Below are 21,306 nucleotides of genomic sequence, written 5' to 3' on the forward strand. Positions count from 1 at the left end.
GGGCATGGCATGCATCAGGCAGATCACTAGATGACAGCGCGCGTCAGGCGCGCCCCTAGAAGACGGCGCCCGTCAGGCGCGCCCTTAGACGACGGCGCGCGTCAGGCGCGTCACCAGACGTCAAGCGCAGTAACGAGCACAGCACATGTCAGGCACGTTACTAGATGACGGCGCGCGTCAGGCGCATCACCAGACGGCAGCAGTCGCGTCAAGCGCAGTAGCGGGCACAGCTCATGTCAGGCGCGTCACTAGATGACGGCGCGCATCACCAGACGGCAGCAGTCGCGTCAAGCGCAGTAGCGGGCACGGCACAGGTCAGGCGCGTCACTAGAAGACGGCGCGCGTCAGGCGCGTCACCAGATGGCAGCACTCGCGTCAAGCGCAGTAGCGAGCACAGCACAGGTCAGGCGCGTCACTAGATGACGGCGCGCATCACCAGACGGCAGCACTCGCGTCAAGCGCAGTAGCGGGCACGGCACAGGTCAGGCGCGTCACTAGAAGACGGCGCGCGTCAGGCGCGTCCCCAGACGGCAGCACTCGCGCCAGGGATGAGCGGGCGCGGCGCGGGCCCGTACCCGAGTCCGGCCGCCCGTCCGAGCTCCGGAACTCCTGCATCCTCCTCTCCAGCTTCTGCTGCCGCCGCCGCTTCATGACCACCTCGGGGTTGGAGATGGTTCGCGTAAAGCTGGTCTCAGGCATGTCTTTGTAGACCTCGGCGGCGAGGCGAGAATTCTCGCTGTGGGAGGGGGAGAGGAACAGACAGAGCAGGGATTACATCAGAGGCAGGCACGCCGCCCTCACCGGACTCACGGCGTGCGGCCCCCAGCCGCTCCTGAGCCGAGCAGCTCTGCCCTGCCCTGGTCTAATCACGACAGGTAGTTTCTCTCGGTACAAACTAAACCGCTGAACTAGGCAGAAACTCCTAGTTAAAATTTTATAGTTGAGTTTACAGAACTTAATTGAGTATTCATTAATAAAACTAAAACACATTTCAGTTATTTCTACAAGGTTTCTCTATCTCAAAGAGATTAAATAAGTGATACAGCATTGCAACCACAAGAAATAAAGAACTGAATATACTTTAGCAAAAATCTGTCTTCAAATTATGTATGCATGCTCAGTCGCTCAATCATGTCCAACTCTTTGTGACCCAGTAAGTCTTGAAGAACTCACACGGCATGATTCTTCAACAACTGAAAGACTGAAAAAGGAAATAGCTCCCCAAGTTCCTACAGTGAGTCAACTGTATAGAATAATGAGTTGAAAACTAAATATTTAGGTAAGACTAATATAACTTGACTAAATTTTGATAAATATACTTTAAAGATGTCATAAAAATCATAAAATAATTTCATTAAATCAGTCAAGCTCTGAATCAAGTTGAACTTAACTCATTTTAAGTAGCTTACTTTCTTAACACAAGTACTTTGATCATCCTGTACACTAAATTAACAGAATGACTACAGCCTAAGTTTTAAACTCTCCTCTTCCTTGATATTTTTCATATGTGAGCAACCTATGTGTACAAGTTCTTCCTCTTGCATAAATACGCTGAGTAGAGCCTTACAATGTAACATACTATACTCAAGTTCATGCTCATCACACAGGCATTTCTGCCTAACAGATTAAGATCTAAATCGACTCTGATGCAATCCAAAACAGGTTCCAACTCCACTCTAAAGTAAACATCCTTCACTGACAAATGGTTAACATCTTCAAGACACATGGAACACTCAGAATCAATCAAAATGTGGGAAAAGACTTGAAGAGGTCACTGCAACAGAAGCACCGAAACGGTGAACAAGCAGAGACCACGGCCTTGCTAATGGTGAAGCAAGCTGCATTCACTGATGCTCACACACACTGCAGGGATCAGACGCTGCTCTGTCACACTCGGCAGTTCTAAGGCAGCATGAGGGGCTCGTGGGCTGGAGACCCTTGTCTGGCAACACAAGCATGCCACAGTGTCTCTCAGCCATTCTTCCGGAATATTTCCTCGGGAAACATTCAAACGAGTCCTCAAAATTGTAGAAACAAGGACATTCGCTGGAGTGGATGCAGTCAACACCAAGACAAGGAGGCAGCCTCGGAAAAAGCACCTGATGATGGAATGAACTGACTGAGCTGAAAACCCATGAGGCTACGCCGAGGCCAGGAGACTCCGTGAAGAGAAGAGGCCGGGTTCTCCTCATGCCTCCTTTCTGTTACCCCCTCGGCTCCGAGGCCAGAGGCGCAAGTCCCTTCAGACAGGTGAGCACACCTGTGCTGGGGCCAGTGTACAGTTAAGGAAGGAGAGGGGCTGGGTGGGCCCGATGGTGCCTATGACCTGAGACGGGGACACCAGCTTTTCTCACCAGTCTTGCCAACCTCCGTTCAGGTGTTAAGAGTATCTGAGGTGTCTGAGAAACCACTGCTGCCTTAACGACCAAAACAGCAGCGAGGGAAGGGAAGGCAGGCAGGGATGGTGAGAATCTGACCCTGTGGTTCACCGGGAAAGGCAACCCTGTTCGCGGGTTCCCCACTCTAAGATGAGCAAGCATCGCAGACGGGCAGCGTCAGCAACATGTGCCGCTCAGCAGACGCCCAGCTCCCCTCGGCACGCCGGTCACTGAGCTGAAGTCCCCCCCCCCCCCCCCCAGTTTATCTGGGAGTTTAAGGAGACCTGCTGCGTTAAAAAACATTTGGCTTAGAACACAAAGAAACAGGAATATTTCTGAGATTAACTTACATGTCATCCCCAGGGAAAGGTCTATCATCTTTATCAGACGCCTGTCTCACTGCCTCTTTTTCTCTCTTCTTTTTTTCCTTCTTTTCCTTCTTTGAGAGAGTTCTCTTGAAGTTCTGGATAACACCTTCTTTTTCCTGCTTTTCAGGTCCGTTACTTTGAGCCTTCTGATAAAAGCAATATTATCACTCCACTGCTATGACACAGAGTCACACAGAGCCATCTATGGGGATCTAACCACATCTCACACGCTACAGCCGAAAACAGCCACTGGGGCAGGGAAGGCCTGGGATGACAGATGGTCTTTGTCCTGCCTGTGCCGACAGGTATGTGAGTGTGCTGATGCACACTTACATGCTCAAGATCTCATTTCACCGAGTGAAAATTTCAGCTAAATTCAAACCAATAACCAAGGAAGCAAGCACATAAGAAAACCCAAACCCAGTAAGAAAACTGGGATGGGAATCACACCAGCTTATTTATCACTTTTAATAAATAAAAATCCAAATAATTAGTAACAAATAAATGGAACCTAATGGAAATACTGAAATAATCATTTGAAACATTATCTACCTTATAGATGTTTGCTTTAAGTCAGAAGAAATGTCAAGAATAGCTCTAAAAAATTGGCTTTTATGAAGCAAAGTTGTAAGTATTATGTTTATACAAAAACTTCTAATTTCTTTTCCAGGTTTTATTTATTTATTTTTTTTTTTTTGCTTATTCTTAATTTATAACATGACCTGCCTGCAGAAGACACAGAAACAAATTATTTTTTATATGACTTAACAGGCTGGCTGGTAAAAAATAAAAAAAATAAAAGATTATTTTATGGGGAAAGAAAACTGCCTTCAGCTGTGCCAGCAAGCACCTCCGTCTCTGTGCAAGCTGCCTGGGCCCTGTCCAGTCGTCCCGACCCTAAGAAGGGCTCCACTGCCCGCCGAGTGGGACCTGGGGCCCCACCAAAAGGCACACCAGCCGAAGTCACGTGCTCAGTCGCTCAGCCTCGGCTGACTCTTTTCGACCCCACGGACTGTAGCCCTCCAGGCTCCTCTGGCAGAAAAAAGTTGTCCGTTCTTATTTCGTACGTGTTCATTGCAAAGGCGACAAGTCCCGGGAGCACAGCTGTGTGTCTGGATCTTCCACATGGGACACTGACGTCACACAGACACTGTGAAAACTGCTGCCAGAAGCAAACATCAGCCCTTTCCCCAGAGGAAAATTAAATGCAAGATTTTTCTCAAAATACCCTTAACCTCTGCCTTTGTTGTCACCTGTCAACACTGAGTTCTAGTCTGTAAGAGGCCACCTGACTTGAAATAGAATTATAATCATTTTAAAGCTATATCTGTATTTCACAGTATTCCACATGAAAAGAACAGCAGCACGGGAATCCAGATGTCCTACTAGCCGAGAAAGTTTTAGCCTCACTCTATTACAGCACCCAGAGAAACTCAAGGAACTTTACCAAGTTTTAACTTTCCACATAATAATATGAAAAAGGTCTTAAACATGCCTTACTATTAAGTTGTATCTGAAAGTTCACATATAAATAGGTTTTTCAAGTTTTATTTTCCCTTCTGATTCTTATTAAAACATATTTCAACTTTATAATTTGGGGGGGAAAAGGCCTGAAGCTGATTCCTTGATCATGAAGTCTCTGAGTGACAACAGTTTACATAATCCTTTGAAAAGGAGAGAATAATACTTGGGATTATTCCGTGAAATAAGAGGATGAAGCTGGGCTACTCTTACAGTACTTTCCAGGAGGAAGGTGAAAGCACAGTTTAGGGAGAGAATCAAAGAAGCGAATGAGCCCCATGACCCCTGATCAGAGGCAGCCCTGGAACAGCATCAGCGAGGCCCCCGGCTCTCACCTTTGCAGGAATGGCATCGTTCTCATTCTTAAGGACAAACCGCCCCTCTCGGTCATCTTTATTCCAGTTCAGCTGCACCACCAGGGGTTTCTCATCTATATCCAATCTTCTTTCTTCTTCACAACATGAAAAGAAAAAAGAACAAAAAACCATGGTTATTTAATGGCACTAATCAATACAACATTACAACATTCTGATATACAGTAAATTTTAGAGACAAAAAAAATGTCTTGTAACCTTCCTTACTTTCTGATAGGCTGAGTGTAATTCAAACTGTGGAGTGAGCATTTCAATGACTAATTCAGGATTCTGGTGCTACTGTATGTCTATACCTACCATGGGTCCAGTGCCAGAGATGGCCAGGCACAGCTTCCTGACAATATTTAGAATCTAACCAGGAAGATATGAGAAATACACACAGCCTAGGAAAAAACACATGTAGGGCCTTGCTATGTTTATTTCTGTAAATCACGTTCTCTGACATACAACTGGAAAACAAGACGTTCCACTGATGGATGAGACTCCTCACATCAGCGTCAAGTGCCGACGAGACGCAGCCCTGCCCCACCAGCATCCGTCCTGGCCTGAACCCTGCGCTCCTCCTCCCACTGTGTCCTGATTCCTGCTCCAAACGCTCCGTCCTCCACCCTCACGCCCCTCCCGCCAGCAAGCACCACTGTTCTCCATGTACAGGTAAAGGGCTAAGTTCAGAGTCTACGTCCTTCCTGGTTTGAAATCTGAAACACTCCTGGCAGCCCCCTGAGGCCCCCACACCTGACCACCAGGAGGTGAGAGTTGGCGAAGATTACGCCGGGAAGAGGGCAGCAAAGATGGGCAATCACTGTGGTAAAGCAGGCGGGACCGGCCAGATAGATCCCAAGATTCACAGAGGCTCTCAGTAAGCATCACACGTCAGCAGCACCGTGAACTCCCAGAATACAGGACAGACGAACTCTCAAGTACCATTGTAGCAGCAGAAGATATGAGAACAGTGATAAATCAGAGGCTGGGCCAAGAAGCTTGAAATTCCTGCTTCAAACCAAAATTACCAAGTTGCTCAAGTGGCAAAATTTGCACTGGGTTGAAATCCCTCACAGCACATTTTTAGAGAACTAATATTCAGGACAATTAAGTCTCAATTGTAAAACAGCAAAGAGGGAGCTGCCCTGAAACCCATGTGCCAGACAACTGCATGAAAGTAAGTCAGGGTCCTGCTACAGACTACATCATGTGTGCCTGATGACTCCATGCAGATACAGTCAGGGCCCTGCTACAGTCTACATCAAGTGTGCCTGACAACTGCATGCAGAAACAGTCAGGGCCCTGCTACAGTCTACAGTCTACATCACACGCGCCTGACAACTTCACGCGGATACAGTCAGGGCCCTGCTACAGCCTACAGTCTATATTACACATGCCTGACAACTTCACGTGGATACAGCCAGGGCCCTGCTACAGTCTACAGTCAACATCACACGTGCCTGATGATTGCATGCAGAGTCAGGATCCTACTACTGTCTACAGTCAACAACATCACGTGTGCCTGACAACTGCATGCAGATACAGTCAGGGCCCTGCTACAGCCTACAGTCTACATTACACATGCCTGACAACTTCACGTGGACACAGTCAGGGCCCTGCTACAGTCTACAGTCTACATCACACGTGCCTGACAACTTCACGCGGATACAGTCAGGGCCCTGCTACAGCCTACAGTCTACATCACACGTGCCTGACAACTTCACACGGACACAGTCAGGCCCTGCTACAGACTACAGTCTACATTACATGTGCCTGACAACTTCACGTGGATACAGTCAGGGCCCTGCTACAGTCTACAGTCAACATCACACGTGCCTGATGATTGCATGCAGAGAGTCAGGATCCTACTACTGTCTACAGTCAACAACATCACGTGTGCCTGACAACTGCATGCAGATACAGTCAGGGCCCTGCTACAATCTACAGTATCTTCTGCTCAAGTTAAAACAGCAGAAGTCTTTAGTTTTCCAACTGACTTCACACAAGAAATTCTAATGTGGAAAAGGGCTCCAAGTGGCATTTCCATGGTACTGGGCCAGTGCTCTTTCCCCCCACCGGCTGAGGTGCCAGCTCACTAGACACATGTCACCCGTCCAGGGAACACGAGCTGTACCTGCCAGACGCAGCAGGAACCACTGGTGCCTGCAAGGCTGAGCACTGTCTCTCCTGTGGGCGTCCCATTCCGCGTCAGGTGGGTTTGCCACGGCACTGTGGAAACCAGGAGATGGAGGTGCTGCCTCCACCCAGGACTGGGGCAGGGGGCGCCCAGGAGACATGCCCCCCATCAGGGAGCAACAGTGACTGGGAACGGAATGAAATCACCAGTTTTCCTTTTATGTCTACTATTTTCCCAAATAACCAGCAAGCTGTTAAGAACATAAATCTTTATGAACTTGTCTGGATCTACGCAATAAAATAAAGTGTTAAGTATTTCCTTTGGCCTGGGGATGCCACAAAAAGTTCCTGACACATTACAGGCTCTGTAACCCGAAAAAGACTGAGGCCCTGCACCAGGCCTGCTCCTCTGCAGACTTGCATCCACGGCCTCCTCCTCTCTGAGGCCCTGCTGGAGCCACACGAAGGTGCAAGACACAGGCGGGCCAGCCTGGCTGAGCGTCAACAAGGGGACATGGCTGGGGGTAGGGAACGGACACTTGCTTCCTTACACACCTTCCTGGTGTCTTCATCCCGTACAAGTAACATATCTTTTTAATTAAAACCAAATCTGGCAAAGAAAATTTAAGGGAAAAATATTCTTTAAAAAAAATTAAGCCCATTCCATTTTTAGATCTCAAATCCCAACCACAGATGTCATTCCAAAGACCTCACGTGGTGGTGTTCAAATGACCAACGGTGCAGAAAGAAGAGTGCTAAAGATGAGAAATATCATCCTCCTCTTTGTAAGCTATGTACAGAGATTCTGAGGTGAAAGGAGAACTCAGCCTCAGAGAAAACATCCAAAACTGGGACCATCCTCTCCTGTCAGATTTACTCTGGGTACGATGCATGCAGGTGATACCCTAGTGAACTTGAAAGAATGATGAACAAATATGGCCTGCCTAACCCAAGGCTGGTAGTATGTGGTGATACCTGAATTTCACATACTACAAAAATCTTAACCCAATTTCAGACAGAGAAAGCTATACTTCAGGAAGAAAACTAACTAAATAAATAATGTTCAAACAGGTTTTGTGACAACTTAAATAGGTATTAAAATAAGGTTTGTGCTATCTGCAATTCTTTATTTACAGCATTAACTGGATTTTGCTTTTTTTTTTTTTGGCAGATGACTCAGTATTTCCAAAGCACTCATAAAAAATTTTAAACATTTTTACATTCCTAATCAGCTCAACCTAAATTGCCATGCAATATACAGGATATATTCAAAAGCTTCAAACCTTAAAACAAGGAGAAGTTAGTGACCACATAAAGAGTTTCTTCACGATGCCTGTTCTTCCCAAGAACACGGTTCCTGTTCCACAGGACAAAGATACTACAACAAGACTTATGGGCCATACTCACAAAACAATGGGCTACTTCTAGCTGTAGCATGGTAATCTACAAATAGAGTTACAAGATGTATTTCTCCAAAATCAAGCAGCCCCATGTATCATCAAAGTATGTGCCAGACCTGGAGAATTCAAGTATGCAACACTGCGCTCCTTATCTCTAAAGAAGAAAGCAACTCCCCAAACGCTACCTGCTAGGAGGATCTCACAGACAGACTCGAGCTTTGCCATCTATCTCACTACTCCCTCAGAATGGGATGAGGCAGCAGGAAAGCTGGGCCCCAGGAAAGTGAGCGTCTCACGACGAGGACCACGGCCCGCGGCCCATCCTGCGCACTGACCTCCGCTGACGTGCACCTCGTAGAGTGAGTACTTGGGTGACGACAGCATCCGCATGTCGGGGCGGAACTTCTCGGCCAGCGTCTCCAGCACGTCCTGGGTGGTGGCGGTGCTGGACACCCGGATGCATTTCGTGGCGAAGTTCCCGGCGGCTTTATCTTGAAAATAAAATCTCATCACTCCGTGGAACTCCAAATCCTGAAAGGAAAATGAAATGATACATCTTTGAAAAAAACGATACCCTATTAAAAAAAGGTGTCTTCAAATTTAGTCAAATGACTTGGGATGAGCTATTTACAGGCTGCCCCCCGCTGCGTGGCTCAAGTGTCAGGTCCGGCCACAGAGCACCTGTGTCAGCAGCTGCCCACTCGGACCGGGGCCCTCAGCTAGGGCCGGGCACCACTTGTTCAAGTCTTTATAACCAGCCAGTGAAGCAGACGCTATGATCAAAGCCCAGCCTCGAGATCTGGCCACTAAAACTCACAAAGTCTGAGTATCCCGTTCAAGCAGGATCAAAGCCAAGTCCAGAATTAAGCCCGGATGCACTGAACTTCGCACTCCAGCACTCTTGCCTGGAAAATCCCATGGACGGAGGAGCCTGGTAGGCTGCAGTCCATGGGGTCTCGAAGAGTCGGACACGACTGAGCGACTTCACTTTCACTTTTCACTTTCATGCATTGGAGAAGGAAATGGCAGCCCACTCCAGTGTTGTTGCCTGGAGAATCCCGGGGACGGGGAGCCTGGGAGGCTGCCATCTGTGGGCCGCACAGAGTTGGACACGACTGAAGTGACTTAGCAGCAGCAGCAGCACTGAACTTCGAGGTCCATACCTGTCCGACCCTGAGGCCCACCTGTCTGACCCTGAGGCCCATCTGTCCCGAGATTTCAAAGGGGAAACGCTAACCCCAACTCCAGCATGAATGTGAATTAATGGAAAGCCACCTTGGCGGAATGTAACTAAGTATCTTCAGCGTGAACTACTTGCTCCAGATCAACAGGCACAATGTAGATTTTTCTTAAAATCTTTTTGATTTTTTAAAATAATCTTACTTCCAGAGAAAAGTACAATGGATGCCAACCAAAGACTACTTCGTGGGAGGGTGAAGCCCACACACAGGACCTTGGGAGGCTCCTTCCCAGGGCTCCTTTGCTTTTTCAATCAATTACAGTGACACTCTGAGGCAACACTCTTGCCAGCACCACAATAAGACGACTCAGGAGTTCAACACCCAAGGGCTGAGGCCTGCTGCATCACAGAGCACCTGTGTTTGTCTGGTGGGTCACACTTTACCAGATGATGCTGTGTACCCCGGGGCTCCCTGGACAAAGCGCAGCTCCCCGCAGACCTCCTCGGACTCTTCCAACCCCAAGGCTCCCTGCACGGCCCCCAGCACCAAGAGCACCTCAGCAGGAGTCCTCAAGGCTCCCCTCCCCTCACCCTGACATGTCAGGTCTTCCCACCGCCTCGAGCATCCAGAGCCCACCCCCACCCTAAGAGCAGGCCGGGGAGCCCCCCTCGCCCTCCTCCTCGCAGACGTCCCTGCGGCCTCAGAGACCATCACAGCCAGTTCTATCCACGTCCCAACCCGCCAGCCTGCCCTCATGGAAAGGCACCACCTAACGAGTCTTCACCTGAAGGAAAGTAAGGGACGTGGAGTATTAGCATGGGCTTAACGGTCTATTTGAAAATTAAACGGGACAAAGACACCGTCAGGCACATTTCCACCCCCTGGGTTCCTACTGTGTCCGCCCGACTCTGCTGCGGGCCGCCCGCCCCTGTGTTCCCCGACCCGGGGTAGGAACGCAGGGATGTGTGGGAAGGACTACCCGAACCACAGATGCCAGGGAAGCCGGGCACGGGCACAGGGTGGCAGCTGAGAAAGCAAGTCAGCAGTCGTCCGTGTCTGGCCTGGGCCAAAAATCAGGCTGATAATCATTTTAAAAGAAACCTCTCTATTGATGCTTTTAAAGAAACAATTCTCCAGGCTCGATTAAGCCTAAGTAACATAGATTATTAAAAACTTCCTTTCATCTGATTTGCACTAAATAAGCACTAATAAATACCTAGCAGTTCAGTTTGCCGGATCTCCTTAACATCACACAGGAACACCTGAGCAGAGCCGTTACTAGCTGAGTCCCCTAATAAAGGAACACATTAGCTTTCTGCTCAATTATTCAGCCAGTTTTGGCCAGTGTGTGTAAGTCTACAGAATTTTATCAAAACTGAGAAGACAAAAAAAATCAAGTTCCTGAACATTAACTTGGGTGGGCAGTGACCAAGCTAACACACAATAATAATTGTAACTAACATCTGTGACAGGCCATCATGTGCCAGATACGGACGGTCTTCAGCATTTAATTCCCCAAACCAGGAGGCAGGTGCCACCATCACGCCCACTGTGCAAGGGGGGAAAAGAAGGTCCAGGGAGGCCAAGCGTGAGCAGCCGGCACACAGCCGCCAGGCGGCCAGCACCCTTGCCCCCGCCCCTCAGGCCCCCGTCCCCCCCAGAGCTGCCTCCTCGCCACCAGCCCCTCCAGGGCCAGCGGCACGACCCCCCACCTGTGCTCCGCAGCTGGCGCTGCAGCCCGATGCGCAGAAAGGCGGGACCACCTAACAGAGCGGGTACTGGGTTCCTTTCCTCAAAGGTCACTTTTCCTGACAGAAAAATCGCCTTCTTTTTGCCTAAAGGTATATCCTCACCTTCACATAAATTCTTCCCCTAGAAACATCACCGACGGTCACAACGGAAATGAATACTGCGCGGGGTTGTGTTACCACTCTTGAAACAGAAGTGTTCTTGTGTTACCAGAACGAATACAAGAAGACCAAAAGAGAGAGAGAGAAGGCTCGTTATCAAATTACACACACAAGAGTCAAAACAAGGAGCAAAGACGTACAGATGGAGGTTTGCGTCTCAATATTTTACCAATACCTCATTGGTTAATGAAATTGATAATCAATCGGCCTTCTTATCCGAACCAGCAGAAACTCACCCGGACAACCCCAAATCTCCTTCTGTTCAAGCTACCGAGAACCACCTGCTCTAGAGCTTACACAGACTAAGAACCAGGCTCTGTTCATGTTCTTCTCACCACTTCCAGCATTTCTAGGAAAACCAGGTCCCAGCCTGCAGCCCATCAATGCTACCTGCCAACAGGCGGTCAGCTTTCCAACTCCCTCGTTCACAGGGCCACGACTTTATCTCATACACACACCTTAGTCCCAAGGCTGCTGCCTCCAAAGCACAAACATTACCGTGCATAAAGCCATCGGTCAGATGATGGCCGTTTGACTCACGCTGTTAAAAACAGCAGTAACATTTAGGTAGAGAATGGACGAAATACCTGATTATGGGATTTTTTGGAATCGTACTTATATAAATACTATTTTTTGAACTTGTATAAACTACTTCTTGAACTATTTTTTAAATCAGTACTGAAGAATACTTTTTAAAACTATATGCGTTTCATTACCTGTAACTTCTATACGACAGATACTCCCGAAGGCTCAGCACCGTCTGGAGTGGACCTTCGCCCACCCCTCCTGGGGCAGGCGCCCCCTCCCCGGCTCCCTGTGGCAAAACCTGCCATGGGGCGCCTCGCCACGCCGCGCAGCGCTCCGCGGACACTGGCTTTGTAAAAACGGAAGGGGTGAGGCTCCCCGGGAGGGCCACACAACGGACGGCTGGCATTTCTTGGCACTGAAGTGTTTTGCAGTGGAGGCAGGTACACTCTTTTTTCAGACATAATGCTACTGCACACGTAACAGACTATAGGACTATGTGAACGTGACTGTTATTTGCAACCAGAAACCAAACAAAGTGGTGAGCCTGGCCTCATGGTGGCGCTCTGGACCGAATCCGCTCATTTGGGGCGAGCCTGGGCCGTCCTGAGTGCTGACCTCCGACCCGGCTGTCCTCACCCAGGAGCACGATTCAAGGCACACGCCTCACGGGTCTGCGTGATCCAATGATTCTGGTACAGCTCCTCGTCTGAAAGCAAAGGCACCGTCTCTAACACATCCCAGTGCACGCCTTCTCAGTGTGAGCCAACTACTGTTCTCCTGACATCACCAGAGCCGAGCTGGAGCAAGCTCACTGAACGCGGGAAAAGTCACCTTTCAGGGGAAGATCTCAGAGTTCATACAAGTTCTCTGGTCTAGAAAACCAAGCCCAACACACACACCCCACAGAGAACACACGCCGCAGATAACTGCTTTATGAACTCAAACAAACCACCCTGTATCCGACCACGTAAGCATTATAAGTAAGACAATTCTATGCCAGAAAACAGCCTGCTGTGAAAACCCGTCGCAAACATGGTTTTCAAAGGCCTGTTATGGCCGCCAGCACCGTCTACTTACAACTGTCAGCTTCTGAGGCAGGTTCCCAGTGCGCTTCTCTGGGAGACGCCAGTGGAAGCGGAAACCTACCGAAACCTTGAGTCAGCATCACAAGGGGGTGGACCAGTGAAGTTCTCCCCACAGTCCTCTGAAAATCTTTAATCTCTGTATTTGAGTAGCTACCACACTATATGCACTGGGGATGTGAAAGACGGTAACAAAGGATGCACTAATTAAACCCAAGTAACAAAAAAGCAAAAATCCCACTTGTGGTTAAAGATGACGTCTTCATTCTGCTGTGACTCGGAAGTACTGCACTTGCACAGAAGTAAAGAAGTGAAGTAAAAGTGAAAGTCGCTCAGTCGTGTCCGACTCTCTGCGACCCCGTGGACTATGTAGTCCATGGAATTCTCCAGGCCAGAACACTGGAGTGCGTAGCCTTTCTCTTCTCCAGGGGATCTTCCCAACCCAGGAATCGAACCCAGGTTTCCCGCACTGTGGGCGGATTCTTTACCAGCTGAGCCACAAGGCAAGTAAAGAAAGCACTCTTCAAAAAGCCACCTCTCTAGTCTGGGGGTTCTACCCAACTCTGTCCGGGATCCTTCAGCAGACTGGTGAGGCCTATGCCACTGCTCTCAGAATAAAAATGTTAACTGCATAAAGCACGGAGGATTGCAAAGTGAACAATCACAGTAAAATGCAATTATTAGGGTCTCCCTGGTGGTGCAGTGATGAGGAACGCGCCTTGCAATGCAGAAGACACCAGACAGATCACTGGTCCAGGAAGATACTGGGCAGCAACTCCTGAGCCCGCACTCTGGAGCCCAGGATCCGCAAACTCCCTCGCTCTCGCCCTGGGAGCCCACGCGCCACCCTAAGAGAAGCCTCCGCGACGAGAAGCCTGCAAACCGCAGCCAGAGCACCCCCCACTCATCACGACCAGAGAGAAGCCCAGGCAGCAATGCAGACACAATGCAGCCAATAAACAGAGAAATCTTTTAAAAAGTACAATATTTAAAATATTTTTAAAACCTGTGACAGTAACATGAGTGGTCTTTACTAACATACTAAATAAGGTCTAGACCTTATTTTTGTGCATTTAAAATTTTACAACTTCAAATCTGAAGGAGACATGAGTATAAACTTGTAAGTGAAGAAAATGTTAAATTTCAGTTACAGGCTAATAAAAATGTATTTACTGAAATTAAGATGTCATTATTTTCTCATCCATGGAATGTATCTATAGCCCTCAAGTGAGACGGCGTCCCTGGAGCGGCTCCAGAGACGACAAACATGCTTGACAGCTACAAAATACTGCCGTTTACAAAAGCAAAACTCATCTCACGTCGCTCTGCCAACCGGGCTGAACTTTACCCGCTGGCATCCCTGAGCCCGATGCTCAAACCAAGGTCTGAGCACAACATCCTGCGCCACCGGTGAGGTGGAGGGGCGGCGCTGACGTCCCAGGCACCGTGCCCTGTGCGGTGGGGGTGGGGGCAGCAGGCGGGACGGGCCCCTGCGCTCCTCGGGGACAGCCGTGCGGCACCTGGAACACCCCTGGACTCCACCTACCAGAGGCCAGCAGCACCCGCCAGCCGGGAGACCAGGGTGTCCCCAGACTCCTGCCCGGGCTCCCAGTGACGAGCCGGCCCTCCGCAGCACGGCGCTCCAGCTCCCGCCCTCCAAGTGCCCTCCTTCCTGAGGCACGATCCCACTTCTCTCCTGAACAGATTCCTGCTCAGCCTCTGAGCCGCAGTGTCCAGAAGTGGCCAGTGAGCTCCGGGTGCATCTAACCAGCTGCAAATGAACTGCTAAATCTAACACCACACCTGTAATTAACACGACTTAGAAGGTGACACCACTTGACGGTGACCACCTGAGAGTGCAGATTCACAGGAGACGTCAGTAAAATGACAATTCTTGAGTCGCTGCCACCTTAGTCCACCTTTCTCCAGCAGCCTTTCTCCAGCTCGCACTAACCTGTTAAACCACAGACTCTGGGTACAACTAATCACCGGTTCCCCGGCTTCCCCCACGAATCAGGGGTAAAGAATCTGCCTGTAAAGCAGGAAACACAGGTCGGTCCCTAGGTGGGGAAAATGCCCTGGAGGAGAGCATGGCTACCCACTCGGTATTCTTGCCTGGGAAATCCCGTGGACAGAGGAGCCTGGCGGGCTATGGTCCTTGGGGGTCACAAAGATGCGACTTGGCACAGCACAATCACCTCTTCCTAATTCATCTCACTGTACTTATATCCGGCCCTTAAACAGAAGAGCAGGATGAAAGACATGGTTGAATCCCTTGATAACGTCCAGACACATCGTGACTAACCCACTTCCTTCATCTACGAAGCTGGCAGCCCCCTGTCTCAGGCACACACACACAGTGATGTGACTGCGTCCGCTGAGTGAGGCTGATTCCTGTGAGTGGGACTGCACAGCTTTCCCAGCCCCGCGCCGGGCTTCTTTTCAGGCCCTCCATCACCAGAGAGCACTTCTAGGATCAGTTTGAGTTCATCGTCTCAGCATTAGTATGCAGTCAGTTCACACACTGCTTTCGAAACCTGCATTCTGTAATAAACATCTTCACAGAAACCCACACTTCAAAAATTACAGATGTCATCATAAGGCAATTTAAGAAATGTAAATAAATTTGTCTACATAAAAATAAACTTTCATTTGGGGGGAAAAAAAAAGCACGCAATAAGTAAACTCCAAAGACAAGTGACACACTGGGGGAAAAACATTTCCAACTTACGTGAAAGAAAGAAATGTAAGATATATAGAGTCCCTAAAATATGAGAAGAAAAAAAAACCCATTTTAAAATGGATTTAAAAAGCCTCATGTTCACAAAGTGAGTATGACTCAAATAGGAAAAAGGACGATCCACCTTGTTAATGACAAAATAACTGTAAAACTTCCAAATAAGATAACATTCCTCAATCAAAGCGGTAAAAATCTGAAAGTCTAACAACCGCTCTATTTGTGGGGCGGGTACAAGATGCACATCCACGGAGCAGACCTGGGGTGACGCTGGGCAAAACAGACGACGCTGGGCATCTGGCACAAAGAGCCCCTTCCGCGGGCCTGTCCCGGGACGCGCCGGCAGAGCCCCTTCCGCGGGCCTGTCCCGGGACGCGCCTGCAGAGTCCCTTCCGCGGGCCTGGCCCGAGGACGCGCCCGCAGAGTCCCTTCCGCGGGCCTGTCCCGGGACGCGCCTGCAGAGTCCCTTCCGCGGGCCTGGCCCGAGGACGCGCCCGCAGAGTCCCTTCCGCGGGCCTGTCCCGGGACGCGCCGGCAGAGCCCCTTCCGCGGGCCTGGCCCGAGGACGCGCCCGCAGAGTCCCTTCCGCGGGCCTGTGCCGGGACACAGCGGCAGAGCCCCTTCCGCGGGCCTGTCCCGGGACACAGCGGCAGAGCCCCTTCCGCGGGCCTGGCCGAGGACGCGCCCGCAGAGTCCCTTCCGCGGGCCTGTCCCGGGACGCGCCGGCAGAGCCCCTTCCGCGGGCCTGGCCCGAGGACGCGCCCGCAGAGTCCCTTCCGCGGGCCTGTGCCGGGACACAGCGGCAGAGCCCCTTCCGCGGGCCTGTCCCGGGACACAGCGGCAGAGCCCCTTCCGCGGGCCTGTGCCGGGACACAGCGGCAGAGCCCCTTCCGCGGGCCTGTCCCGGGACACAGCGGCAGAGTCCCTTCCGCGGGCCTGTCCCGGGACACGCCGGCAGAGCCCCTTCCGCGGGCCTGGCCGAGGACGCGCCCGCAGAGCCCCTTCCGCGGGCCTGTCCCGGGACACAGCGGCAGAGCCCCTTCCGCGGGCCTAGCCTGAGGACACAGCGGCAGAGCCCCTTCCGCGGGCCTGTGCCGGGACACAGCGGCAGAGTCCCTTCCGCGGGCCTGGCCGAGGACGCGCCCGCAGAGCCCCTTCCGCGGGCCTGTCCCGGGACACAGCGGCAGAGCCCCTTCCGCGGGCCTGGCCTGAGGACACAGCGGCAGAGCCCCTTCCGCGGGCCTGTGCCGGACACAGCGGCAGAGTCCCTTCCGCAGGCCTGTCCCGGGACACGCCGGCAGAGTCGTTCACTGCAGCACGGGTGATAACGGCAAACGTCTGGAAGTGATGAGGCGAGGTTCACTGGTTGAATAAACTCTGGTCCCTTCACATAATGGAATGAAACGCTGCCATCTCACTATGACATGGAACAGAACCCAAGTCCGCGTTTCAATGAACGCAGGAACACAACAGTGTGTGTATTACAGTCAGCGCCTTTTACGTGACACCTGTTCCCTAAAGCGCTGCCTGAATAGGGAAGATCCCCTGGAGAAGGGAATGGCAACCCACCCCAGTATTCTAGCCTGGGAAATCCCAAGGACAGAGGAGCCTGGTGGGCTACAGTCCAAAGGGTCACAAGGAGTCAGAAATCAGCAACTCAGTAACAACAGCTCTCGTCACTTAAGAAGTCTTAAAGCAAGAGACAAGATGTAACATTAAGCATCTCTAGCACCTCGACTGACTCTCCATCCTTTTCTCCACTAAAAGGAACCAAGGATCCGTGGAGAAATGGTCTAATCCAGGTATGGTCAGGAAATGGACAAGATGAGTCTGGGACACCTTATTACACCAGACAACAAATAAGTTTTCAGAAAAAAAAAAAAAAAGAAAAACCGTCTAGCCACCAAAAGGTGCACCTGGCCAAATCTGGACAGTTTGTTTACAAGCAGCAGTAATGACCGCAAGTGATGAGACCCAGAAGCCGTGAAAAGCCCCAACTGCACTGCGTCAGTGAAGAGCGGGAGAAGGCCAAAGTCAAGGTCACTGTCAGCGCCGCAGGCTACTAGGGCACCGGCTCCCCGGTCGGGAAATAAGCAATTCAAGTCAGAACGCGGCATTCACAGTCTTCCTGCAGCTCAGATGAGGAAGACAGGCTTTTAAAGAATTCCAGCCAGTAAACATGAAAGAAATGACAGAACTGGGAAATCAGGATTTTTTTTAACACTTCCTCGATTCGGGCGAGGACAGGCACCACCCCAGCCAGGAGGCAGAGGCTGCTGGGCCTGGGCGGGCTGTTGGGCCGCCTCCTCCGCCCCCAGCTCGGGGCCACCCCCCGAGGCCCTGCTGGACGTGCGTGTGGACCTCAGCTCCATCACGGCTCTGAAGCTACAGAAACAGTCACTCCCCACCGCCACTGGAAATGATTGGAAGTTTTGGACAGTGAACTTCAGAAATAGGATCATGAATGTACGCTGTTTTATTCTGTGAATCTTTATATTTTGCTCTTTTCATATGCATGCATATAGGCTATTAATTTGCTTGGTTGGTTTTGCCTTTTTTTTTTTTTTTTTTTTTGCTAGAGATAGGATTATATACTTTTCCAACTATTTTCTCATGTTTAAGTGTATGAGCACTTGAGAATTTTTAGATGGGAAGTGATGAAATATCTTCTCTCAGATAACCATGTCCCTAAACTCAGCTTCAATAATAAAATGAGGAAATTTTGTTTTAAAACCTGTTTCCTATATCCGCACTGAGTCTGAACTATGTGAAATATTAAAAAGCTTCTAAATCTGAACAAGGGTAATGCACCATACAACTATATACAGAAGTTGGTAGACTATCATTTACTGTATTTACATAACTTCCAGGTAAATACTCAACTGCAACAACTGATTCAAAGAAGCTTCATACAGCTGAAATGCTACCATCTGAATCTCTGTAATATACTAAAAATTGAATTCACAGTACTCAACCTGTTCTATTAAAAAAAAAAAAACTCAAGAAACTTATATAAATGAAAAAATTATCTTCAAATCTTCACCGTCATATACACTGCATTAGTAACCAAATACACTTTGAAATGGTTTTTGAGTCCTCTTCCATATTTTGAGGCCTCGCATATCCTCCGTGAGACACCTGAAAGGGGGCTGGGGGCGGGGCCCGCAGGGGCAGAGGCTGCTGGAGCAGTGAGGTGAGCACCACCGCCTCTGGCTGGGGCTTCACAGAGAAACCGGCACCGGGTCTGACGTTCCCTGCCTGGTTTGATGGGGGCTCCTGGGCCGCATACCTGCTGCTAAGCGGGACCTGTGGACCGCACTTCCTGCCTCACTCTGGTTATCAGCTGACCACGGCAGACAGAATGCCGCCTGGTAGCAGGCGAGAGTGAGGCAAAAAGGTGAGCTGCTCACATCAGCAGAGACTTCGGAGAGGACCACAGTGTTTAGGAGGATGTTTAACAGCACTGAAGTAGAAAGGAACCCAGGAGGGCAGAGTGACACGGGTGAGAACAACTCACTGTTCTGCTGAGTTTTTTTAGCGTAACTGCACAAGAGAACGTTCACGAAAAGCAGCAACCACCAAAGTGGACTGTCACTCTGCTCACCAAAATAACACTTCTATTCCAGAATTTTCCATACTGAAGTAAGTATTACAAATATGTGGGGTATTTAACTATAATGCATTCGTGTATAAGCTAAAAAAAAATAGTACATTCTGGAATAAATTCTTTAGATAACTAATGGAATATGTCATAGGCATGAACTCAAAGACAAACAGAAATATGATGATGAAAAGAAAAAGTGTTAGGTTCCATAAAATGAAAACCTCAAAAATCACTGATTTGTTTTTTTATATGTAAAGTTACACTATATCTTTTAAAGAAGATATTACCATTTCTAGACAAAATCAGAAACAGCAACAAATAAGACTTTTTTTCAGCTTAAGATACGCAAAGCAGAATCAAACTAAAACTTGCAATACTAACCCAGAACGTGGTGCTGGGGACCTCCCCTCCCCGACAAAGGACCTCATCTGACACCAGGCTGAGCAAACAGATCTGAGCTTCTGTCCTGCGACAGACAAGGAAGACCTTCTGCTGGAGCAGACAAGCAAAACATAGGAAAGGAGAAAAAGCACAGCTAACAAAACAACCAGAACAGCAACAGGTACCCATCCTCAAGAAGCATCACCAGTCCAGAAGGGAAGCACCACCTGGAGCCGAGCGCGTTCTTCAGGCCGTTTGCTGCGCTTCCAGACACAGGCCTGTCTGCAGACCCTCAGCTGAGACCAGGACCACGGCACTTCCAGCCACGGCCCTATGGGGTGGGCACCTCTGTCTGCAGACCCTTAGCTGAGCCCAGGACTGGTAAGCTGCCTGAACAGGACCACACAGTAGCACCCTCGGGTCAGAAGGCGGATCTGAGACAAGAAGCTGGCCTGTTACCCTGTTGTGAAGAAAGGCTGTACCCTCCCCACGCTCAGTCACACGCAGACTGCACAGCCAGTCAGCATCCCACGACTGGACAGGAAGCACGGTCAGCGCTCTGACACACGCTGCGTTTACAGAAGGGCGGGCCCGGAAAACCAGCAGCGAGGCCATGAAAGGGGGTGAGGGGTCCCACAGGCCAAGGCACCCCAGGTGGAGTGAACAGCTACGTGTGAAAAGTCACGCTGTAAACCCTCCAGAAGGGAGCACTGAGCATGTTCCCCAAACCAGAGAGAAAAGGTGTAAAAGCAAAGTCTAAGGGGAAGACCGAGGAACCCAACTACAGTGTAAGTCTTTAAACCTGTGTGACAAAACACACTAAGAAACTTAAGAAAACAACGAATGGAAACATACTTGCAACATACAGGTAAAAGATCAGAATTCAGTGTTTATAAAGATTTCCTACAAATCAGGTAGAAAAAGACAAACAGCTCACTGAAAAACACATGGACAAAATGTATAAATGGGTAACTCAAAGAGAAAACCAGAATGACCATAAACGTAAGAAAACACGTTCACTCACTGAAAACAGGTTAGTATTAGTCATGATTATTATTTCATGTATTCTTGCTTACCAAAAAAAAAAAAAAAAAAATCTGAATATACTGAGGATGCAGGCACTTCTGAGGTTTGGAATGTAAACTGGCAAACCCATCTCAAGATCAATGTGGCAGAATCTGCGCCTGCATACATCTAGTCGTCCTGCTAACACTGCCCTGGCCCAGAAGGACACAGACGAGGGGGCCCTGGAAAGCCTGCTCTGTAACAGGGACGATGCAGGACAGCCTGGCCGGCCCGAGGCAGGAGCAGAGATGCGGAACAGAGGACGACCGCGCACCTGCTGCGACACCTGAGGCACTAACCTGCCAGCCTCAGGCAGCCGTGTTCTCTGGAGGCAGAAAGCGGGGAAGACAGGCAGGAGGGATGGCTGCACCTACTAACTCTACATCCTCAGGCTTCCCCGGCCTCCTTCAGCTGAAAGATACCTGGATGATAACAACTATACTCCCTTGTTGATTTGGGAATTAAACGGAGCAACGGGCCGACTGTGCGTCTAAACCACTGCTCAGCAGGCGACACTTCAGGGGTGTGAGCTCGGCAGTGGCTCGCGGAGGAGGTGGCCGGGAGGGCCTGGCCCCCCAAGCGCGGTCCCCGCAACAGCAAAGGCCCCAGGACACAGACCATGCTGGGGCCACGAGTCTGTCGGGGCCCGGCCCGGCCCG

The 21,306-nt window shown here is 49.9% G+C and overlaps 1 protein-coding gene across 17 annotated transcripts in view; it reads right to left on the reverse strand.

Moving 5' to 3' along the window:
- Positions 1-21,306, reverse strand: part of AFDN (afadin, adherens junction formation factor) — a 113,673-nt gene that overhangs the window by 73,946 nt on the left and 18,421 nt on the right. For 10 of the 17 annotated variants that reach the window (XM_070461364.1, XM_070461359.1, XM_070461361.1 and 7 more), the window contains exons 2-5: positions 8,495-8,690; positions 4,603-4,718; positions 2,729-2,892; positions 576-736 (exon numbers count right to left, since the gene is read on the reverse strand). In XM_070461364.1, coding sequence (XP_070317465.1) covers positions 576-736; positions 2,729-2,892; positions 4,603-4,718; positions 8,495-8,690 — 637 coding nt within the window. The remainder of the gene's footprint in view (positions 1-575; positions 737-2,728; positions 2,893-4,602; positions 4,719-8,494; positions 8,691-21,306) is intronic. The other 7 variants (XM_070461365.1, XM_070461362.1, XM_070461360.1 and 4 more) reach the window with 3 other exon arrangements.

The sequence above is a fragment of the Odocoileus virginianus genome, chromosome 34 (assembly GCF_023699985.2).
Source record: "Odocoileus virginianus isolate 20LAN1187 ecotype Illinois chromosome 34, Ovbor_1.2, whole genome shotgun sequence".
Lineage (NCBI taxonomy): Eukaryota > Metazoa > Chordata > Mammalia > Artiodactyla > Cervidae > Odocoileus > Odocoileus virginianus.